Raw genomic sequence first — 25,436 nt, 5'->3', positions numbered from 1 at the left:
TACATGAAATTTCTAAAAATCTTATATTTGTACTTGTATGGAAATATGTATGGAAATATGTTAATAAAAAAAAAAAAAAAAAAAGAAAGGAGGATGAGTGGATGGATAAATGGATGTGGTAGGACTTAGGCCGGAGAAATATAAAGATAAGTTTGTACATTTGTTTCATCCTTTCCCCTCCTAAGCAAAAGCAAAGGCTCCAAACTTGTTTTGCACCAGATGGGCTACTGAGGACTCACCTGTCTAGCACCTGAAGAGAACCCTAAAAAGGCAACCACTACGTTAACAGAACATCTTGCTCAACAGGACTCGTTTCCATTGTGAAATATGTACACTTGAGTACTAGCTACTCTACCACCTGACCCTGACCCAGGTTTCAAGTGCAAATGTGTCAAAAGAAGGACTTGGGAACTACAGACACAGACTCTTTGAGAGGGGCCAATACTGCATGCTACAGTAATAAACCACTGACTGAGAGCCTAGTGTTCGCCAGGCTGGGTCTGTGCTCTGCCTATGCACACGGGTCATCTCAACCTAGGCAGATCGTTCACTGGACTCTGAGCCTGAGCCTGGTTCATAGCCTTGTGATGTTGGGCAACTCACTTTACCTCTCTGGCCTCAGTTTCCCTGATTATAAAACAGGGATAATACCACCGACCCACTCATTAGGCTGTCGGGAGAATCAAAATGTAAAAAGACAGCCTAAGGGTAACCAAAAGTAGTTTTAAAACCATATGATGAGTAATACAAATGTAAAGATTTTAGTGAGGATCTTGTTCTCCTCAGGAAAGTAGAGGCTAGGACTAAATGGAAAGCCTGTTACCCTTTCCTAATTAAGTGCTGGTCATCCAGTATCCCAGGGGCCTTTTCCCAAGTCTCTTTCCTTCTGTCAAATTTTTGTAGAGGGAAGAATATGGGCCTTGGAATTCCACAGATGTGTGTGTACTAGTAGCTCTACCATTCCTATAAAGCCTTGGCTAGTTACTTCAATTCTCTGAGCCTCCATATTGCATCTGTAAAACAGATAATACATATTTCAAAAGGCTGTAATAAGGTTAAAATGAAACATTATGTGTAACGTACCAACCATGACTTCTAGTGCATTGTAGGCATTCAACAAATAAAGATCTGTTGAACTGATACTGAAAATGAGATTAAGTATGAGGACAAATACTTTTAAACTCACTCTTAGGGCAAATAAAATATTTTAGCACTTTTACGTCAACACTAGAGAGTTGAAATTCTTCAAAGATATACTCTTCCTGTAAGGGTAACAGCATTGTAAATGATTCCTTACCAATCTAGAGTTCCTAGTTCCATCAACATCACAGCATGTATCAGAGAGCCAAACTAATTTTTTAAAGTGTTATCTATTACACAAGGGAATAATTTCAAACTCTTATTAAATAGGGATGTCCAAATGCTGCCTGAAAATACTTCAAGACTGTGGCCATACTTTCTTAATGTATGAAAAATTGATACAGGCCTAGAAGGAAAGGAAAATTAAGAGCAATAACAGATAACATTTATGTCAGTCACTGTTTTATGCCCCTCTCTCACTGAAATGTTATGCATTCTTTTGTTCATTTCTCAAAGCAACCCCCTGAAGAGAGTCCTCTTATTCTTCCCATGTTACAAACAAGGCACTGAGGAGGTTAAGTGGATCACCCAAGATCACATCGCTCCACAAGAGGCAGACCATGGAGTCAAAACTAGCCTGCCTCACTACAATTCCCCCAACCTTTCTACTAACTGTAATTCACAGAGAACTACAATAAACATTACAAAAAAAGATAGTGTAACCAGATCAATCAATGGGAATGTGAGTTTCACTGATCAGTGAACTATCATTTCACTGATTTTATGACTACATAGGAAACTTTCACATAGAGCCCCTTAGAGTTTAACAAAGTATCTGCACAAATCTCACTTGGTTCTAACGACCTGATGATGTCAACGGACTAGATATACTGTTCATAAGGAATGAGAAACATGAGACTCAGAGTGGGTAGGTGACTTTTTGTGAGTCATACATTCTACTAAGTGAGGAAACTTAGATTTTAATTAAGCTTTTCGTCCCTAAGCAATTCCACCATACTACACCGTCTCTCTTCAAGCTGAAATATTTATAACCCCTACATTTGCTCCAGGAAATAACCATAATCTGTGTGACAAATAAACCCTGATTTTTTACATTGTACACACCCAGACCTTAGTTATCATTCTAGGAAGTAGACATTATTATCCTTTTTTAAAAAAAATCAGATGAAGACATTTAAGTTTAGACAGGAAAGTTACTCAATGTGACCAAAGTAATACAGCTAAAAATGGCAGAGCTGAAATGCAAGTTTATGCTTGACTCCAAAGTCTGCACATTTTGCCATTACCGGGAACTGCCTCTCAATCTCAGCTCTAATGAGTGACCCAGGTCCTAAGATTTCTTATTTGTCATATGTGAGCGAGTTATCAGGCAGCATCTGGCTCTAACATTCTCTTGTTAGATGGCTCCAATGCAACACTCATCTAATATCATCACTTCTTAGCATCCTAAACTAAGAGCCTGAAGACTCGGGTTCTCTCCCTACTCTGCCCATCGCTGATTAAGGGACATTGGGCAGGGTGTTCAACCAACTCCTCTTCAAAATGTGGGAGATGACTGTGCATCTACCTAAGAGCAGAAGTAGGTGTAGGTGTTCTGGGTACTCCTCCAGGACTAAGATTTCTCAGGCAAAACTCGTAACATTTGTGTTTAAGGTGAATTTTCAGATCACAAATGCATCCATATTCATAATGTACATCAAAATATAAGCTAAAGCAAAAGAGCTATAAGTCGACAAAATCTCTCTCTTCCCTGTCACTGAACGAAGTGAAAGTTAACAGTTTCGGGCTACAGAAAAGGGGAACTGCCAAAAATGTCCTAAATAGAGTTCCCTAAAGACATGAGTCTTATTTAGAGAAAGCTTCTTCTTCTAAGCACAGGAGAATCAATTTTCACACAGAAATGACTCAGTTTATCAAAATGGACTATCTAAATAAGCCTTAGGCACACAAACACAAAAAGAACTTGGACCCTAATAAGCACAATGCCCTCCCTTTCCCCCCTCAAAAAAACAAGCGTAAGCAGCAAAGAATTAAAACAACAAATTTATTTTGGGAGAGGTATAAAAGGAGTAAAATAAACTTGATATTTCAGTTAGGGCTGGAATAAATGTAAAGTGTATATACTTCAATTAATAAATGTAAAGTGTATATACTTCAATTTCGTATTAACTGAAAAGAGAGGATAAGAGACAGGCCTATATGAAAATTTTCAATTTGAAAGGGGGAAGGGGTAAGAACACCCAAGTCTAAAGATTTCAGTGAACTACTAGAAAGATATCAGCATATAGTGGAGCGACTCTTAACTTTCCACAAATCTCTTTGTGAATTTCACAAAACAAACTCTTTATTCAGAAACACACGTGCATAAACTTTTACCTGTAATTTCAAAGGATGTAGATCCCATGAAGTCTACTCTTGGGTTCTTTGACCCCTAGGGGTGGAAGGCGCTCTGGACAGCCTCTTAGGAGATGTGGCTTCTGTTTCTGGCCCTGCCACCTTGTCATTCTAATCCACTCAGTTTCCTCATCTGTTAAAGATGATCTTTCCTGACTTCATGGTTGAAATTCTAGCAAAGTCTACTGACATCACAGTAAGAGTGAAGGATTTAGGAAAATCACCACCTGATCTTTTTTAAAATTGTTAATTACGACTCAGCATTTCTTCTAAGTTGCAGAACAATAACAGCCAGAAGAATCTAAGTTCAGAGCTAGATCTGCAGCAAGGTGCTCCTACTCTCCTACTACAGTCCTCCATTCGAGGACTTCTCAAGCTGGCTTTCCCTTACCCATTCCGCTTCAAAAGGAGCTAAGTTGCTCTCCAACATTTAACCGAAGTAGCACTATAAAGCAAGCCAAAAACTATTCTCCAAGAACAAACACACTCTAGTTTCCTTAAAGCTGTGCTGTAAGAACAGTCTTGTGACATCCTCACCCAGCATATAATGAAGCTGTTGTAATCACTATTTCCCCATTTGGATGGCAATCCTTAACCAACTCTGCTGCCCAGCAAAACCTCTGAGCTCTAAGATTGAATTTAGAGAAACTGCACTTGAACTTCACAATAGTTATACTGAGATAATTGCTTCAACTTCTGGGAAGAGGCCTGTCTTCCTAAGGCCATGAGGCAAACAAGCAGAAGGAATCAAATCACTGGCCAGATGGGAAGTACAAAGGAATGGAACATATTACTCTCTGGAACACTGTCCTAGGAGAGCTCGAGTATCCAAAGCTCATCTGAGATGAGGTGTGCCCCTCCTGCCGTCATTGTATCTACAGCACCCATCAGAAAGCTTTCTGCAAAGAACCTTCTGTCTGGCTTCATTGGGGAAGTTATAAGCATGGCAGATAAAGAAAAACAAACAAACAAAAAACCCCTATTTATATAGCACTAAGTATCATTACATTCTGCAATCTCTTCTTGGCCCTTCCAGATTACCCCTCACACACAGCTTAAAATGATAAAAAAATAAAATGCAACTAAATTAAGTCTAACATGGGCAAAATATCTGAGAATTTGGGAATACTGACTTAATTTACAAGGATCCTTCAAAAAATAACATAGATTCAATGGGATTGATTCTTGTTTAGACTATGTGGTAGAAAAGATAATGATGACCATAAAGCAATAAAAAATCATTAAATAAGAGGAACTATACTTGAAATTTTCTGCCTTTTATAATATTCCAATGAAAAGTGTTGGCTGTCATAATGCATTTATTTTTCTATTTATTCAAGAAATAAGAAAAAAGAACTCTTCCAATGTTTTGACTAACAACCTTCCTTCAAAGGACTCTCTGAAGAGTCAGAATGTATAACAATTGAACCCACAAACACATAGACAGGATTTCCTACTGCACGTTTCCAGGACAGCTCAGTTGCTTTTTACTGCTACTCATATGAAGAGACCACTGCTCTCGAGTCTATTTATAGAAATTACATTCAAACCAAAACTCAGTGTTCAGCATACTTTCCATAAGCAATTATTGAAGTATTTCTAGTTAACGCTTTCAAATCTTGAAGACATACCAGAAAGAAAAGTATATGGTACAGAAAAACCGTTTCCTCTTGTACTAAACCAGGAAAAACTGGATACCTTGGTAATGGAGTGCTACCCCTACAGACCAGACTTATTCTGAGTTTTCAGTAAAATTTAAGAGGCATGAAGCAGTAAGGGCAGGGAAACAGAGGAGAGAAAAAAAATGGGAATATGACTTACGTGTGTTACTCTCAGACAATGAAGTCGTGAGCGGGAGCAAGCTTATAAACCTCCAGCGAAAGGCAAGGCACAGAGCTGAGGTTTTAGTTCCTGGCGAAGGCTGGAGATGCCAAGGGGGCAGGGCTACTATGAATCGGGGGTGGGGCTGGCGCTGAGAAGAAGGAAATGGGGAGAAGGAGCACTTACTCAGTTAGAAGCCTGTGCAGCTTGTGATAACCCCGCTCCAAGGCCAAGCTCACAGGGGTCGCTCCTTCTTGGTTGTGGATGCTGAGAGCTCCGCGGCCACCTGGCTTCTGCAACAGGAACCACGTCAACCTCAGCAGCCCCAGCCGTGCAGCAAAATGCATCAATGTCTCTCGGGGGCCACCATCTGTAGATGGGGGAGAAAATGAAAATCAGTGAGGAGAATGTGAAAACCCAAAGTAAACAAAGAGATGGCTCAGGTAAACACCACTGCCTCCAAGCACCTAAGATCCTCAAGTTAAGCCACAACATACAACACGAACAATTTTCTTGTGGCAGAGTAGAATCAGCTCTCAAAGACAAAATGAAGCTAGAAAAAATATAAGAAGCAAAATCTCCAGTAGGAGACAGTCCTACAGAAGAGAACCCATTTCTATATTCTGATTTAATGCACTTGTCCAACAAATTTATACAGGCAGACTTTAAGGGTGACTGTACTACACATATGTTCTTTTCCTTACAAGAAAAAGAAAAGAAAAAGAAAGAAAGAAGTGAATGCAGCCTCATAACACGGGGATCAGGATCCAAGGGGAATAGTTATTGGGGCATAGGCGGGTATATCAAAAAGGGTATAATTACTTAGAAAAAAAAATAACACCCAGAGAGGAGGTGGCTAGTTAAACACTAAAAACAGGTTCTGCTTGTTAAGTACACACAGGTCTTTTTATTCTCCCACATTAAGGGCAAATCAAATTGCTGGCACAGCCAGCTTTTTTGGTTGGTTGTTTAATGAAAGAAAGAAATGCATCTCCAGGCATAAGAAAGACTGACTCCAAGATGATATGCTAACAACTTCAGAAAGAAAAACATGTGCCTATTTCACCTGAGGTAAGTCAAGGCCCCTTCTTGGTACAGAGTCACTTTGAAAGTGGCAGAGGGGGCTTCCCTGGTGGCGCAGTGGTTAAGAATCCGCCTGCCAATGCAGGGGACACGGGTTCGAGCCCTGGTCCGGGAAGATCCCGCATGCCACAGAGCAACTAAGCCCGTGCGCCACAACTACTGAGCCTGCGTTCTAGAGCCCGCAAGCCACGGGTGCTGAAGCCCGCGTGCCTAAAGCCCATGCTCCACAACAGGAGAAGCCACGGCGGTGAGAGGGCCGCGCACCGTGGTGAAGAGTAACCCCCGCTCGCCACAACTAGAGAGGTGCCCATGCGCAGCCGCGAAGACCCAACGCAGCCATAAATAAATAAATAATTAATTAATTAATTTAAAAAAAAAGAAAGTGGCAGAATGAGGAAGGGCTTTGGAGTCAGACAAATCTGGGTTCAAATTTGGCATTTACCATCCATGTGACTGGGCATAATCCATTTCAGTTCTCTGAGCTTCACTCTCTTCATCCCTAGAGTGGGGTACCACCACCTCACTCCCATGGCTGCAGTAACAAATCAGAGGGGTAGGTGACATGCTAGTCAGATGATGGCCTGTAGCAGGCACTCACTGAATAAACGCTGGGTTCCTTCCCTCCCCACCCACCTTCTCTGTCCCTCCCAACTTCCAATCACATTCTAGGTTCATTGGCAACACTCTCTGTGCCTCAGGCATCCTCTTGTGCCCAACCTGTTAAGGCGGGAGCTACAGCTACCCGAGGGCTTCAGTACACAGCCCATGATGCTGGCTGGCTTACTCAACCACAGGGAGCACCACTCAGAGTCTGGAAACGGGAATGGTGTCCTGCAGTTGCGCTTGCTTTCATCCCCTCAGCTGAGCTAATAACATCTCTCATTCTCTGTGGCTTCCCGCAGGGCTCAACTTCCTCACTGAGCATTCTCAGACTTCTTGGACCCCAGTGTTTTCTCCTTACACTGAAGTCCCCGATGCTTCTGTACGTGAGCAGCACGGTAAGAATGAAGGCATCTTTGACCCTGTGGTTTTACATGAACTGCACTGTCTTCTAATGTCACATGTGCCTTAGTCTCGTCTCCTTACTGCTGGGGTAAATTTCCTTGGAAGCAAAAACCATCTTTCATATTTTACACTTTCCCTATAGAACTCTGCACACTGACTAATTCAGGATTTATATGATGTTCAGCACAGGCACAGGCTGGAAAGACATCAACACTACAGAAGAAACCACAGCCCGTGTAGGTACAAATTTTAATAATCAACAACTCAGAGCAGGTGGCCAGGCCGGACAAAAGGACAGAAAGAACCTTCAGAAAAGATCAAATATCACCATCTGACCTGTGCCTTACAGTTTCACAGGCACTCTGACATCCTTATCAAATACAAAAAAGCTAATAAGGTACTACCCAGGAACTAGGTGATTTTTTAGAGACTGGTTAAGTCCGGTCTCACTACCTGACACCTCCTTAAAGTAGTTTCCTCTACACCCCCGCCCTTTCTCATCCCCTACTTGCTCTGAGTCAGCTCAGCCTTCAAGACTAGAGTTCCAACACCAAGAGAGGAAAGTGTGGGTGGCGGGTGGTGGTGGTGGGATGAACTGGGAGATTGGGATGGACATGTATAAAATAGATAATAGGAACCTGCTGTATAAAAAAATAAATAAAATTCAAAAAAAAAAGAAAGATCTCACGTTCTTTGGGGGGGGGGGGGAAGAGTAGAGTTCCAAAAACAAGGCCATACACCTGCTCCAAGCTGGCACCCCAATTCCAGCACCTGCAGGCTCCCAAGTCTCATCCTAACGTCCTTAGCAGCAGGTGCCACATCTGCTTTTAGGTCACCCCCTCTCTGTAATCAACAGATAATAAGAAAAGTAATATCTGGTGAAGACTAAGTGCCGTGCACTGGGCTAAGCGGTTTGTATTCACTTTTTTCATTCTCACAATAACCCTGTGAGGTCTCGTTATCCTCATTTTGCAGATGAAGACAGGTTAATAACTTACCCACAGCAAAAATCATCAAGATTTGAAAATTCTTGTCTTGGGTCTAGAAACCATACCCTCTCCATTACTCCACTCCGTCTCTTTTTGTAAAAATCAATCATGCAAGCATTCTAATGTTGTAGTTTAAAAAGTACCTTCTCATGTTTTCCTCCAAAAATAATTTCTCTTACCTAACATACCTTGCATCATTGCTTTTGTTCCTTTTGTCTCAGTTTAAAATCCAGAGCACCTACAATTTAGAATCAACCTCTTTTCTCTACTCTCTGTTTTCTTCTCTCTTGTGATCTTTGTGTTTTCCCTCTGTATTGTGAGAGCTACTCAACTTTGTTTTTCAGGTCACTAACTGCATTTCCTATGATGTCAATTGGGTCCTTTATCCCCAGTTTGAATTTAATTATGCTCCGGGATTCTGGATGTCCTTGCATCATTTAAGCCAACTCCCTTCCATCTTTGCCCTCATTGTGATGGCTTTTCTGCAGTAATTAAAGCGCCTAATCAGTTGATTTAATAAGGAAGATTATCCTGGCTAATCTGGGTAGGCCTAACAGAATCAGTTGGAAGGCTTTAAAAGCAGGGCTGAGATTTCCCCTGGAGAGAGAAGAAATCCTGACCGAGGAGGACAGCATCAGGCTGTGCTCGTGGAGTGCCATCCAGCTCAGGATTTCCCCTTCCTGTCTGAGGATGACAGCTTTGGCTCGTGCTGGTGGGTTTGAGCTTGCCCGTGATTTTCTCTTCCACTCCTACCCTACAAATTTTGGACTTGCTTAGCCAGCCGCCACCATTGTGCAAGCCATTCCCTGAAACAAACCTTAATACATATTTTCCTACTGGTTCTGATACTCTGGGTGACCCTGACTGACATAATCATTAAATTTATTTTTCTCCTTGTTGCTTCCTTCTCCTTCCTTCCTTCCTATTTTATAATAGGTCTGACTTCTTCAATCTTTTAAAGGACAAATGGCAAACCTCTTCTAAATTTTTCTTTGGTTTCTTAACGAAAATTAGAGTCTTCCATCTGAATATTCAGGATACTTTTCCATTTCCTTTATGCTGTAGTGTTATTTCATAGGCCATATGTTGGTTGGTTAGTTTTCCTGTTTAACCGTGTTCAACTGGAAAAATCTCTCTGTGGGCCCAGCTTCCCACGGAGAAGGTAGGAGAAAATGTCTGAAGTCCTGCTTATATCTGCTTGTATGCTGGAAGCACCCCTCCACGCATTCCCTCAGCTCTGCAGAGAAAGGCGTTGGGCCTCGCAGGCATTAGACCATGAGAAGCAGGCGAGATGGCTGCACCTTTTCAAGTCGTCAGATTTTCTGTCTAAGCAAAACATTCTGAGTTCTGTGAACAAAATAGTAATCAAAGGCTACAGGTACTCTTCCTACCCCATCGATCCACACTGCTCACAGGACTCTTTGAATGCGTATCTATGAGACTCCAAAATCACCATTCTTTCTACTATTCTGTACTACTTCTTAAATAAACCTCAAGTCCCACATGATGCAGGAATTCTCACACCCCGTGGGGAAGGGAAACAGCAGGCCCATGTGAGAAACGGGCATTTGGAAAAATGACACCTGTAACCTTGTGACAGAATCAAGGTTTGAGAGGGAACAAAACCTTTTGGAGTTAAAGTGCTGCCATTACGAGGAACCACTTGTCCTGGAGTCAATCCCTTAGACTATTACAATATTATATATTATTAAAATATCTTTTACTATTTTATTATTTTCTTTTTTTGCAGCTACGATAGCTGAAAACATACAAAATTACTAGTGGGTGTAGCTAAGGAAAAATTTTCATGGAAAGCTATCAATCTGGAAAAGGTGTGGGAACTGAAACACTAAATGATTAAGGTTGTGGTTCTATTAACCAACATCAGATATAAAGAACTGAGAACACACAGACTGCTTTTATTGCAGCCTGGCTTAAACCTGTCTCATCCTTCTCTCCATCCAAATTTCTCTATGTGGGGAGGGTTCCCACCCCAGAGGTGATTAGATCTTCTTTTCGTTTAGTTATACAACACCATGACTAAATACGAATGCAGATTTCCCCCAGGACCTTTCTCCTCTTTGCTTTCTTCAGAGCAAGTCTTCAAAGGCCCACCCTTTGTTACCTGAGAGTTATGCTGATTGCTACTGTACAAGGGTCTTTCAGGGGAAAAAACATCCTAATTCACCATTTCACTAACCACAGAGGCACTGAAGAGCTGAGACAACTAAGTGAAACTTGGTAACTCAGAGGGAAGATATTCCAAACCCACCATTCACCATCCACCCAGACGAATCCATATTATTTGCCTTTAAGGCAGAACTAAGGCGAAAAGTACAGTGCTTTATGTAACTAGGGGTTAAAGAACTCTTGGAAGAATAAAATGGACAAATTCCCTCTTGCTGATGTTTAAAGTAAGGACTGCCTGTAGAAATAAGCTTTAAAAAAAAGCTCTCATTCTGCTTCAAAGAGGTTTTTTTTAAGTGCTATATACTGTTTTATCCTTTTATAGAACATGTCACTTTCCCTCATCAGAGTCATCAGTGTTTTGTCTCCAAAAGGTTACTGGATATTGGTCATGGTACATTAAAAATGAAGAGCCTGCAAACTAGCACACACTATTGGATATATTTTCCTCCATTTTACAGATGAAGAAATTGAGAAACAGAGAGATTAAGTATTCTGCACAAACTCTTGCAATGAAGCCAGGATATCAACAAACTGACTCTGCAGCCTATGCTCTTTCTACTTTACAATATCAAGCCTAAGCCAAGAGTTCTTACCATCACGTTCACGCCTGCAGTTCAGGGAGACTGAATCCCTGAAACTATATGTAAATTTTTGCAGGTAGCCCCTATGTATATTTTTTCCTGAGGAGAAATCTGAGCTATTTTGAAAGGAGTCATGGACCTGAAAAAAAGTTAAAAAGCACTACATCTTAAACGATTAGAGTGGGAGGATTAACCATAAATCTTACATGACTCCTTTGTACAAGTATTAGGCTGGAACACCTGTAAACATCCTAGCTTTCAACAGCAAGTAGTCCTGTTATATAACAAGGTGCCCTATTTAGCTGCATGATTATCCCAGGCAACAAGCTGACTTCGTACCTTCTTCCTTTAAACACCTTTAAAAAAGCATCCGATGCGCAACTCACTGCTGTAAGCAGAGTGTTCCTTTGCATTTGTCCCCCAACAGCAAGCAAGGACCTCTTAACTGATGCTATTCAGCCTTAAAATACCCACTGTTTGCAGATTCTAATCCACAATTAACTGAACAATTTCAACTGCAGAATGTGAATCCAGCACTTGAAATCAGACTCCTGATCCCAAGGCTGACAGGTCCATTAAGTCCCTTGCATGCATTTCACCTTGTAAAGTATACAGTTAACTTGTTCAATTTCTTTTGTTCTTTTGTTTTTAGTTTATGTACAATAAAATTCACTTTTGGGGGGTGTACAGTCCTATGAGTCTGAGCACACGCATAGATTCTTATAACCACCACCACAAAACCATTTTTTTTTTAAGACACAAAACCATTTCAACACCCAAAGAATTCCCCCATGATACCCCTCTGTGGTCAGACCTTTCCCCTACTTCTAGCCCCTGGCAACTACTACTAATCTATTTTCTGTTCCTACAATTTTGCCCTTTCTAGAGTATCATATAAATAGAATCATAGAGTAAATAACTTTGGAAACTGACTTCTTTACTTAGTGCAATGCATTTAAAATGCATTCAAGTTGATGCACACGTCAACAGTTTGCTCCTTTTTTATTGCTGAGTAGTATTCCATTGTATGGATGTACCACAGTTTGTATATATAGTCACCCAGTGAGGGAGATCTGGGTTGTTTCTAGTTTGGGATGATTATAAATAATGCTGCTACAGGCACATTTGTGAAAAGATTTTTTTGAGTAAATATAAGTTTTCATTTCTCTAGGACAAAGAGCCAAAAGTGGGATTGCTGGGTCATATAGTAAATGTACATTTCACTTTATAGGAGACTGTCAAACTGTTTCCTGGAGTGGCTGTATTATTTTGCATTCCCACCAGCAATGTCTGAGATGTTGTTCTGCATCCTTGCCAGTGCTTGGTATTTTTAATTTTGGTCTTCCTAAAGGTGTGTAATGGCACGTTATTGTGGTTTTCAGGCATTTCCCTAAGTGTTCAAATTTGATTTAGTCTTCACTAGCACTGCTTGAACAATTTTGTACATCAGAAACTTAAGAAGCACATGGAAAGACTATAAAAATATTACAGCTGGTGAGCTGCCTACTAAAGACAAAGATGCTAAGACCCAGAGAAGGGAAGGATATGCCTAAAGTCTCAGACCTGTGCTTTTCTGACAGTTCTTTCTAATCATGTGGCGTGAACCAGCTATCCAATTCCTGTACCCTCTAAACAAGACAAAGCAAAACCACACAAAATAAACTTTAAGCCCCACAAATAACTAATGAAATCCTTTTTGATACTGATTTATAAAGGGCAACCAGAATAATCATTCTGATCACAACACAGAAACAGCATGAGCTAGGTTTCCGAACATTAGACTTCTGAAAAGGTGCCCGTGCCCTGTATAATGGCAAATATTTTGATCTCTAGATCCCAGCAATGCAGAGGTTTCTTAGACATTATATTAATAAGAAAAGGACAAGGGACAAGTGCTTTTTCCCTTCATTTTAGAGTCCACGCTTTCTTTTGTATTTTACCTGGCAGGAGGGCCCCCAGTCGTTATCTTGACAGGAAGCCCCTGATAGTGAGGGACACCATTCTTGCAGCTGATCACCACCTTAATGGTTAAATTCAGTGGGTTTAAGAGAACCAAAACTAGCAAACACCTCCTCGCCATTCTTCCACGGGAGGAAGAACACAGTTACTTGACAGGTCTACGGGAGCAGGAACTGAGCGCGCCCCTGGCTCAGCCCCTCTCAGCGCTTCTCCTCAGGATCTGCTGGCCTGCAGGGTGGCGGGGGGGGGGGGGGTGACTTCTGGGTGCTCCCCTACATAACACAATAATCAAAGCTGGTGGATGCTGAAGGGCAGTCCTGTGATTGTCCAGCTCTTTCAGAAATAAAGTAGAAAGGATACGCAACCCCTTCCAGCAAGCGGTCTGAAGTCAGCCTTTCCATCTAGCTTTTGTCAGTAAAAAGGCAAACATTTTAAACTCTTTGTAACTCCCAAATCTTTCCATGATTTGCACTCAGGAGGGAAAGACGATGTTATTTATTGGACTCCAGGTATATGTTGCTTCATTAAATACGTGTGTGTGTGTGTGTGTGTGTGTGTGTATACACATACATACATATTCACAATATCTAGTAGACGTCATTTGCCACAAGAATAACTACACAGGAAATCCCCTGTCTGAATAAGAGGAACATAAATAGATACTTATTACATCAGTGTTTTTTAAAAAGTAGAGCCCTTCCTTCAATGAACTCTCATATGGAGAGCCAGTAGATAAAATAAACAAGGGTGAAAATACTCTGGTTAAAAATGTGCGGGGTTTTCCAGAGCTCAGCCTGCTCTCGTGCTGCCCCCCAATTACTTCCCAGTCTTTTCCTCTCCTCCAACTTCGTGGACTCTCTAGAGAACTTGAGAAGACAATAAGGAAAACCCTGCTTTGATAATTAAACATGAAAGAAGTATCTATCCCAAGTTACTCTCCTACCCTCCTCATGAAGGTCAGGTCTCTTTCTACACACAGGAGATCAAGCCTGAAATCTGGGCCCATGGAAGGGCGACATGCCAACCTCTACTTTATTTTGTTTTTTTTGAATATTATTTTATTTATTTTTTATACATAAGGTTCTTATTAGTTATCTATTTTATACACATTAGTGTACACATGTCAATCCCAATCTCCCAATTCATCACACCACCACCACCGCCACTTTCCCCCCTTGGTGTCCATACGTTTGTTCTCTACATCTGTGTCTCTGTTTCTGCCCTGAAAACTGGTTCATCTGTACCATTTTTCCAGGTTCCACATATATGCGTTAATATACGATATTTCTTTTTCTCTTTCTGACTTGATTCACTCTGTATGACAGTCTCCAGATCCATCCACGTCTCTACAAATGACCCAATTTTGTTCCTTTTTATGGCTGAGTAACATTCCATTGTATATATGTGCCACATCTGCTTTATACATTCATCTGTCAATGGGCATTTTGGTTGCTTCCATGACCTGGCTATTGTAAATAGTGCTGCAATGAACACTGGGGTGCATGTGTCTTTTTGAGTTACGGTTTTCTCTGGGTAAATGCCCAGTAGTGGGCTTGCTGGGTCGTATGGTAGTTCTATTTTTAGTATTTTAAGGAACCTCCATACTGTTCTCCATAGTGGCTGTATCAATTTACATTCCCACCAACAGTGCAAGAGGATTCCCTTTTCTCCACACCTTCTCCAGCATTTGTTGTTTGTAGATTTTCTGATGATGCCCATTCTGACCGGTGAATGAGGTGATACCTCATTGTAGTTTGATCTGCATTTCTCTAATAATTAGTGATGTTGAGCAGCTTTTCACATGCTTCTCGGCCATTTGTATGTCTTCTTTGAAGAAATGTCTATTTAGGTCTTCTGCCTATTTTTTGATTGGCCACCCTCTACTTTAAATGGGAGCTGCCGACGACAACAGCGAGCTCTCTCTGGGGTCATTTCACTGCAAGAACAGGACTAACAGCTCAGCTGAAGAACCCAGGAGAGAGGCCACCGAGGTCACTCCACTACAGTAACTGCAAGGTCTATTCAGCCACCGTGGCAGATGTGAAGACAATCGCCATATAAAAACAGCCCCATCCAAAAACAGAAGAATTCCAAATTCAGAGACTGTGGGTCACTGAAGTTCTTACCATGCGAAGTTGCATCTGTTCCCAACACATTCCACTCCGCTGGCAGCTTCAGGTGCCTGAACGCCAGGGCAACCTTCTCATCAAGGGAATTCACGTCCCTGGACGGGGGTCCTGACCGATCCAGGAAACGGGTGAAGTTCAGAGCCTGCTGATTTCCAGCACTGGTTGCCAGGAACTGGGCTGCATCGTAGGCCTCATCCTGGATGAACTTGAAGTCTTCTTCCGCCACCACAAACACAGGCAGGCCCTCTCTGGAAGCACAGAGCAGCACCTTCACCGTCTCGCAGCAGTCATGACCTAAGGAAACACACGCAGCAAGGAAAACAGGATTAGAGCCCTCCTCCTGAAAGGAGGACATTGCGGGGGGGGAGCTTCTCGGCTCTTCCTGCGTGACATACAAGCTCCCCTTACTAAAACAAACCTCTCCTTCCTCCGAGCTCTAACAGCAATCTTCCAAACTTCTTAAAACTCCATTTCCAACTCATTTTTACAATTGCTATTTGCAAATATGAATTGGTTCCCCTACCAAACAGCAAATAACTTTGTATTCCAGCTGCCACCATGCCGGCAGCATAGTGTTTGGTACTAACAGTCTCTGAAAATCTCAACATACACTGAACTACAGCGGTTCAATTTGAACAAATTAAAGAATGAAAGCTGAAGGACCTTGCAAGGCCTAGCGTACAATGGGAAGTCTAACCCCTCCCGAACTGTGCTGGATCCGAAAACCCAACAGGGAAAAAGTCACTCATACAGGTTACATGGCAGGAATTGTACAGATGCCCCAGAACCTGCCTCATTTTCACCACGATACAATCGAGCAAATGAGGAAGCACTTCAAAAAGTACAAAACGACTTGATTTTATTTTACTATTATGAAGCAATTCAAGGCCTAGAAAATAACTTCTGCTCTGAGATACACGTTCTTTCCTGTAACGTAAAGAGAACTTCAATCAAATCACCTAGGTCACCCAGGGATGACACAATGCTATGGCTAGAAACCTGGTTCAGGAGAAGCAAGCATGCCAGAGACTGCAGTGCCCACTGTCCAGAGGGGCAGAGACCTCACGAGCTGCGACACTGGCAGCAAGCTGCGTGTCACCTCAGAGAGCTTTGCTCAAGTAAGATCAGGAAGGTTTAACAGCAGTGTTTCCCGTGGGGAGGCCTTCCTGGAGAATCAGACTTTCTCTGGGTTTTCAGCCTCACAGAACTAAGTATTTCCAAGATATAGAATATTCATCAAAACACGTTTTTCCTCATCTTTCAAGCACTGATCTCAACTGGCTGGAACTATGCTCCTAACATCATCATTTCTTTCATAAGTATCTTTCTGATGAGAAAAAAGAAAAGGAAATGAAGTTGATGCTTCTGTTTGAGTTGCTCCCCCTGGTGCTCTGCCTGATAAACTGCAGGCACCTGAGGCCTGGGCTCCCCTGAGCCCACCGGCACGCACTGACCGCTTCCCAGCAGCGGGATGAGGAGGAGGGTCCCTGAATCTGGCTCTCCAGACCACAGGCACAGCCAACCGAGGCTTCGCACTTCACAGAACAAAGTAAGCTTTCTGCTGTCTTTGAAAGAGAAAACAATTATTTTTTTTCCATGTGACCAGTGAGAGTAATAACAGATTTTCCACATATACTTTTTCCCCAGGGGCCTCCTTAAGCCTTTGTGACAAAAGAAATCTCCCCCTGCTGTGTAATTTGAGGATGGTAACAAGTATCAATACTTACTAACCAAGAAACTACCACATACCAGGCATCTGACATGTCATTTTCTCTACACAACAAATTTATGAGGTGTGTATTGTCCTCACATTACAGATGAGAAAACTGAGACTTCAAGAAGTAATTTGCCCAAGTTTACACACATGTGAAGAAGCAGAATCCATCATTCAAATTCAAGTCTGATGCCAAAGGTCATGGCCTATTATATCATGATGCGAAAGTTTTGTAACACATTGCTTACAGATAAAGAGGGAAGGGTGACAGCTACGTCCCTACCTGCGAGGAGCCCAATACTTGGAATGACAGGCCAGTATGACTATTAAGCAAGAGGAACAGGTTCATGAACCACCGAGATCAGTCTCCACACAAACGCATAACTCCACCAAGGTGCTCCCACTGCATTCCCAGTTGAATTCCTTCCATGAAGGCTGTGGGAAAGTGAAGCATCCTCTGGCATGCATGCGTGCACACATGTGCATGGCTGTGTGTATACACCCATATTTGTATTTCAATTCAATAAATATGTCGAATTTATACATCTACTATGTGAAATGAAATTAGAAAAAAGAATCTTAATCTTTCTTTGAAGGGCAGCCAGCCTAATTACATAAGACAACAACATCAGGATAAACAAATCAACTGATTCAGGTAATAAAGGTTTGGGTGTTTTTCTGGCAGAAAGTAGTTCTTCTAAACTGTTCTGTAACATTTAACGACTAACATCTGGGGAATTCCCTGGCGGTCTAGTGGTTAGGACTCGGTGCTTTCACTGCTGGGGTCCAGGTTCAATCCTTGGTCGGGGAACTAAGATCCTGTGAGCTGTTCGGGGCAGCCAAAAATAACATCTGGACATCCACCAAGCCTAGCACACTGTAATTAGAAGTTAATCACAGTGAATCTGAGCCCTCCAGAGGTTTAGAGTCTATGAGGTGGCAATCAACCAAGCTGCAGATCACTGCAAAATGGGGTGGGTTCTAAAGAAACACATACCACGCAACTCGCCAGAGAGAACCAGTGAATTTCACAGGTGAGCAAAAGAAAGGTGGCAGTCAAGGAGGACCTTTTTTATAGGCATCCTGCTCCCAACTCTCCAACCGCAGCGGTTCTTCACTGCAACCCTCAGAACTCAGATGCATAGTCCTATCCTATCCCTCCCTCCCTCTCTATCTATCACTTCTTTAATAACATCTACCTATCTATCTATCTATCACTTCTCTAATAATTTCTCTGTGCCAGGCACCATCCTCAGTGATTTCCTAATAACAGTTTATTTAATTCTCATAACAACCCTAGCAGTAGGTACTATTATTATCCCCATTTGCCAGATGAGGAAATCAAGTCACAAAAATGTTAAGTAATTTGCCCAAGGTTATAAAGCTCCGAAGTGGCAGAATTAGAATCTGAACTCAAGTTTCCTTGCTCTCCTGTCTGCCCCTACACCCAAGATTCATGGAGACAAGAAGGCTTAAAGGGGAAATAAAGGTACCATGGAAAAACTAACAGGAAAGGAAGGAAAACACTATGCTCAAATCCTGACTATAAGACTCCTAAGTTGCATGACCTCAGATCATCTCTGCTTCTCCAGGCCTCAATTTCTTCATGTACAGAATAAGGGCAGCCTCTGCAGGCTCTATGGTTTCCCCAGCTGTACAAACCCGTGGGTTTTACCAGGCAGAAGGTGGGGAGAGACAGAAACTTAGGAAGAGATTCCAGGAACAAGAAACAGTTTCAAAAACATAAAAATGGAAGCAGAGAGTAAGTTCAAGGGATGGAATAATCTCTGCAAGAGACAGTTTCAGGAAGATATTAACTAGGCTACACCTAGATGTTTCGTGTGAGGAGAGACCTGGGTTCAAACCTATTTTGTTACTTCCTAAGCTACGTGGCCTGAGGTAAATGACAACTTCTCTAACACTTAAAAATCTGGAGAGTATCCTAATCTCGTAAGTCAAGAGCTATAATTTAGAAGACTCCTCTCAAATTCTTTAATACTATCACCCAAAACAACATACACAGGCTCATTTCACTTCCAATCAAACTAGATAGACAGACAGACACAGCAATACATATTCAGTCAGGATAATTACTGTTGACCCTTTAACAAGATGGGTTTGAACTGCCTGGGTCCACTTATATGTGGATTTTTTTCTTCAATACTACATATATGTACTACTATATTTACGATCCATGGTTGGCTGAATCTCCGGATGCAGAACTATGGATACAGAGGGCCAACTAAGGGACTTGAGCATCTGCAGATTTTGGTATCCATGGGGGTGCTGGAACCAATCCCCTTGCAGATACTGACAGATGACTGTACTTTAAGAATGTTGTGGTTCTCATTCATGAATCTCACCAGTAATCATAGCATTTCCCATTTATTCAGGATTAAGCTCATTTTTAACTTCCTGACAGTCCTTTGAGGTAGATACGAATAAATGTCAATAAAAACTAAACTTACAGGTTTCACAATTCAATGATGAGGATGTGAATAATGTGGGATCCAAACTGAATTCTACCTTCAAAACTTAAACACACTCTGTCTTAGAAGAGATATTAAACTAACCTACAATAATGACATCCACTGCCCCATCCATCCAAACAGTTATTCTTTCTTACTCGTCTCCTTCCCCAAGCCTGTGCAGAGGTGTCTGAGACACCTGAGAGCTTGAGCCAGAAAGCGAGTCACACCGTCGCTAAAAGTCAACATCATCACTGCTCTGTAAAATCACCTCCTGTATATACACAGGGTCCAGGCCATAGTCCAGATCTTCAACTTCATCTCACACTCTCCTGCACAGGCGCGCGCGCACACACACACACACACACACACACACACACACACACACACACACACACACACACACAGAGCCAAAAGCCATGGTGAAGCAATACCACCTTAACTCAAAACTGGAAAGTGCAGACGTAATACATCTGCACAGAAATCTATCTGAAATTGCTAAAATGACTTTACTTGGCTAGGACGGGGTGGGGAAAACAAAGAGGGAGAAATAGAAGGTGGTTTAGGGGTATGTCTGTGCACATGTGCACACGCCTGTGTGTGCACATGTACTTAGCAGCATAAGCATGCATAATTCTTTCTGCTGTTTCAGCAGAATCTCTTAGAAGGTGGATGGGTGGATGGGCAAACTATCGTCTGCTCTATTTATGCAGAACTAAAACAAAACCGTGTATTAGAGAAGGTAGAATGTCAGCAAAGGCCATGAAATAGATATCTAGGAGAAGCCATCCAATTGTTAGCCCAATATTTTCCCTTTAGACATGAACTCACAATCTGAAGGAGAAACTATGAATCATCCTAAGTAAAATGTGCCATAAATCTGGAATTTGTTTGGTATGATTATAGGCTTCCTTTTCCAAAGAAAAACTGAGAGTTAAAAGAGGAGTGAAGGGGCTTCCCTGGTGGCGCAGTGGTTGAGAATCTGCCTGCCAATGCAGGGGACATGGGTTTGAGCCCTGGTCTGGGAGGATCCCACATGCCACGGAGCAACTGGGCCCGTGAGCCACAATTACTGAGCCTGTGCATCTGGAGCCTGTGCTCCGCAACAAGAGAGGCCGCGATAGTGAGAGGCCCGCGCACCGCAATGAAGAGTGGCCCCTGCTTGCCACAACTAGAGAAAGCCCTCGCACAGAAATGAAGACCCAACACAGCCATAAATAAATTAATTAATTAATTAAAAAAAAAAAAAGAGGAGTGAAGAACTGAGGGTTTCCTGGCTCACTCTTTATTAAACTTTCAGTAAATTGGAAGAATTAACTACTGAGCTCGAGCAAAGTGCCTCCCCTACTGTCTGGAAAACCACCTCGCAAGGCTGGCAGGGCTACTGTCTCACATTCACATTTTCTATTAGGCTCAAGTGGTTCACAAAATTAGTTTTTAATGCCTATGACTTTTCAGATAAAGCATCTAGAAAAAAAAAATCAACGTTTTTTAAAAAACAAAGGTTATGTAATATGGAGCCATTAATAAAACTGAAGTCACTGCATCTGTTCACATAAAATCTCTTACTACCATAAATTAGCTCTAAAGACACAACTGTTTTCAGGGGCCATTAGTCTCATGACTGCCTTTGTATACACAAAATACAAGGTATTAACGATGTCTACATCTTCAGGGCAAAAACATGGGGATAGGAAACTATATCCAATTCGACATAATAACCACAATTAACTTCTTTTTACATGAAGACAGAAGCTGCAGCATAAAGAACAGTAACAAGGTTTTCAGCTAGTTCCATGGTGTTTTTCCTTCCACTCAATTTCCTGGTAACAAAAAAAGAAAATAAAAATCACAAGTCCTTTTAAAAGGGGAAGTTGTGAAAATTTTACTGAGCTTCTTTTGAGGGAAATACCCACAGAGAATTGAGACAGGGGAAGAAGAGAGATGAACTGTTAAGGAACATGGCCTGAACCTCAATTCCATTTTTTAAAATTGACTTCTGAATATATGCTACAATCAGGTCCAAGTCGATTACAACAGAAGTATGAAGTAAATTTTGGGGTGGGAGAGATCAAATCCTTACTGAGTGAATTGTAAGAGGTACTGAAGTATGCTGACAACTAGCTGTATAGTCCGAAGATAGCAGGTTTGAATCTCACCTCCACTGCAAACAGGCTGGGTCAACCTGAAAAAGTCACTTGACCTTGAAGTCTGTTTGCTTGCGCACAAAAATGGAACATCACCAGCCTTCCAGGTTATTAAAAAAAAAAAAAAAAAAAAAAATCAGAGATGGCTGTACACAAAGCAGACACCTGGCATAAACAGGCATCTAAACCTGGTACTTATTATCAGTACTACCTATTAAAATCCTCCTATTCAGGTGACTCAAGGAAAAGAGATGCCTATTACTCTATCAAGAGCTTCTGCATAAGCCCAACACAGCAAATGCTGCCCCTGACACTGTAGAACTGAAAAAACAAAGGGAAGGAGGAAGAATGCCGAATAAACAACACACAACCAGGAGCACCTAGGTGGGAAACAAAAATTTAACTGCTGATGGTCCTCTTAAAAGCACCTAATCCAAACCTTTTTTAAGCTCACACATCAGGAGGTGTGTGCTCCTGAGGTCGGAGAGCTTTTCCGCAGGCTCCTTATCACTATGTGAAGCGCTCATACCCATGGAAACGAAATAGTGCTACAGATAAACAAAACTGCTGAAGCATGACCCAAGAATTACTTCATTTCCTATTAGGCTAAAAGTGGCACACATCCCATCCGGGCCTTCTCTTTTGAGAATGAAACAATTGGGACTTTGTTTCACCAGCTATCCAAAAAGGAACCCTGAAAGTGCTTGCTGGGCCAGCCAAGCCCAGACCCACTCAGTCATTTCCTACCAGAAGGCTGCATTTGTGGTCAAAGGTGGAAAATATAAAAATTATATCTTTTACTACTTCATTTTGGCATCAAAAGTATTTTAAAATTTGGTGTCTTTTTCTTCCCTTTGAAGTGGCTATACAGGGTTGAAGGAAATTTTCAGTCTTCAGACCCACACTCTAACAGGAATAGGATTACATGCAGAAGCATGTACCTACTGCTAGTTTTCGGTGGTCCAATGGTAGATGTGCAAATTTGCAATAGATATCAAAGATCTCTGTATGTATAGGAGTATTTACACAGAGGGGGAAAAGACGGCAGGCACAGGAATCATGTATTGATACATCTGGGGGGAGAAAGGGGCTAATTAACACTAAAAATTTGACGTGCCATATAATCCAGCTTATTACTCTAAGGCAGTGCTTCTCAACCTTTTATTCATTGTCATCCCCCAAGGAGCCTTTTTAAACATTTCTCTCTATTTGCCACACCCATCCCATGAAACTTTAATACCACAGATATACCATATATTGGTACATGTGTATCTGTGCTCTATATATAAAGAGTTAAGTTTTTTTAACCCCCCTAAGAACCAATTCTCACCCCCTTGGGGGGATATTGGCCCCAGTGCAACGTGTGTGCTCCATTCTAGTGCTGTGTTCATAGTTCCAAGGTGATGAAGTATCCACACAGGCATTACAACAGGACAGCAGACAGCAGATACGCTTCCCTTCAACTAGTCCTCAGTTTGTTTTTCCAGGATACCCACTATATATACTGACTAGCATTGGGACAGTAATTTAAGCCTTTTAAAATATAAAATCATGTCTGTCTAGAGACAGCCTTGTAGCAGGAGTATTTTAGGATAGTATTTTAGGATAACTGATTACTTTGGCAGAGAGAGAGGGCACCAGGATTCTCTGATTGTGCCAGTTAAAAGCCTAGAACTTCTTTTCAAATGTGTTATTCAATTTGGCAACCTCTGGACGTCCGCTGCTAGAAACAGAGTCTTGGTTCACAAGAACTGAGAGACACATGATTTAACTGCAGGACTACTTGTTGAGACCTGGGCTGTAAGCACTGGTTTTTAATTAAGCCACAAAAGACTTCTGATCATGGTAAATGTACTTTTTTCTTTCTTTTTAATAACAAATCTACTTTATATAGTACCTTCCCTTTGATTAAGTGAGAAAGAAAAGAAAGATACGAAAGAGCGGAGTCAAATTCTGGGTCAGTGAATGTTTGCAGTTTTCCTGTCAAACAAGAACCCTTGCTGCGAAGTCTAAAAGTAAGTAACAGACATGCTGAAAAAAAAAAGATTTCATTTTATGATAGATTCTGCACCAAAGCCTTTCACAAAAATAGTATGAGCATCCACTAAACATCCTGTCTCATTTTCCATTCTGCAAGTATTGTCTGCTTGGTCTAAATTCTCATTTAAGTAATAAAAATGAATCCATGACAGTACCTCATATCCCCCAAGAATTACCTTCCAAGGATACTCAGATTTCTTTATATTACTTACCAGTCCTATAGTCTTTTAAAGAAAACATCTTGGCTTCATCCCTCAAGGAAAATCACTGTTTTGTTAAAATGGGATTTGGGGTGGGATTTATTTTATATGAAGAGAAAAGAATGGAGATGTTTTATTTTCATTTATTACAAATGCAACACCTTTTGTCTGTAGAGATATATTTTCATTTCAGGATGTATTTCACAGCAAATTATATTCTTAAACCAGCCAATTCATAGGTATTTTGAATGTGGTATTTTATTATAAAGCTTGTTTGTCTTTGTTTAGTGTTCATTAGCACAAAGATAGTTTATTTTCAAAAGAGAGGACATTGTTTCCAAAGTCTTCAATATGTTTTTATTAAAAATTACTATATTCAATATGTTAAAAATAACATGTGCACTTCTAAAACATTCAAACAATTTAAAGGCAGATAAAGCCTCCAAAGGCTCCAACTAACTGTCCCCTAAGATGCTACTACTCTTAACATAATTTCATTTTTAAAGAAGGAGGATTGTATCACGTCTACAGCCTTTCTATAGTGTTAAGGCAAGAGAAGATTACTTTAAAAAGACTTTACAATTTCTTTATAACTAAACATACATACACAATTCATTGTAAGCTTCTCATCAGAAAACAAGCAGAAGAGTGAGAAAACATGAAAAAAGGAAAAAAATGGACTGTAATCTCGGTATCTGAAGTCAAAGAGGTTTTTTTCCAGGAGACTATTAAGAAATGTCTCATCTCCCTACCCCCAAATCATAAAAGGTTACAGACTAACATCAAGGAGTAGCTGTCTGTGAAGGTCAATCAATCATCTGGTTTTAGTGAAAACTAAAATAGTACAAAACACTGACAGTGAAACACGCAGAGAACTCAAAGAAAAACCAGAGCCAGCAATCTGGATGAAACATGACATTAAAAGCAAGATCCAGACACAAAGCTCTTTTTCTTCCCATTGTCAGCAAAATGACGAGGACCTGAGGAGCTAGCCCCACACAGGAGCAGAAAGGGTGCAGGGACATCCCTCCCGGTCGCAGCTGCTGCAAACAGACCGTGCACGTTTACCCAATAACTGGGATGCACAAAGCAATACAGACTTTCCACGAAGAACCTTGACTAATCGGACACTGCCCTCCACAGACAGCAAATTTGAGGCTATCAGTATGGCTAACTGATGCACAGAAATCATCAGAGGTAGCTCTGGAAAGAGAACACAGACCTCTGACCCAAGCCAAGAAGTCAACTCAAGAAGCCAGACTCCTCTTGCAGTTTTCAAAAGAAAGGATGTGTGTGTGTGTGTGTGTGTGTGTGTGTGTACACATGCACATACGTGTGCACAACCTTTCTAGAAGGGTGCTTCTGAGAACCAGGATGAGTTTCAACACGGTAGAAACTCAGTCCCATCAAGTGGTAGGAATTCACAGAAGCCTTCTTAGCATATACCAGTGAACATAACAGACACAAATCCTTGCCCTCAGGAAGCTGACACTGCAGTAGAGGCAAGTAGAAAATAAATAATATATATAATGTGTCCGAAGTTGATAAGTGCAGTGGAGAAAAGTAAAGCAGGGAAGGGGAACAGGGAGCGTGGTGAGGAGGCAGTTGTATATTT

The 25,436-nt window shown here is 41.4% G+C and overlaps 1 protein-coding gene across 12 annotated transcripts in view; it reads right to left on the bottom strand.

Annotated features, from left to right (window-relative positions):
• The window catches only part of AKAP13 (A-kinase anchoring protein 13), a 343,304-nt gene that overhangs the window by 184,219 nt on the left and 133,649 nt on the right, over positions 1-25,436 (bottom strand). For all 12 annotated transcript variants that reach the window (XM_082388883.1, XM_082388891.1, XM_082388889.1 and 9 more), the window contains exons 4-5: positions 15,250-15,546; positions 5,503-5,686 (exon numbers count right to left, since the gene is read on the bottom strand). In XM_082388883.1, coding sequence (XP_082245009.1) covers positions 5,503-5,686; positions 15,250-15,546 — 481 coding nt within the window. The remainder of the gene's footprint in view (positions 1-5,502; positions 5,687-15,249; positions 15,547-25,436) is intronic.

Source organism: Balaenoptera borealis (genome assembly GCF_965194805.1).
Source record: "Balaenoptera borealis genome assembly, chromosome: 3".
Taxonomy (NCBI): domain Eukaryota; kingdom Metazoa; phylum Chordata; class Mammalia; order Artiodactyla; family Balaenopteridae; genus Balaenoptera; species Balaenoptera borealis.
Note: the sequence above shows the minus strand (reverse complement) of the source record. Positions and strands in the feature narration are given on the sequence as shown.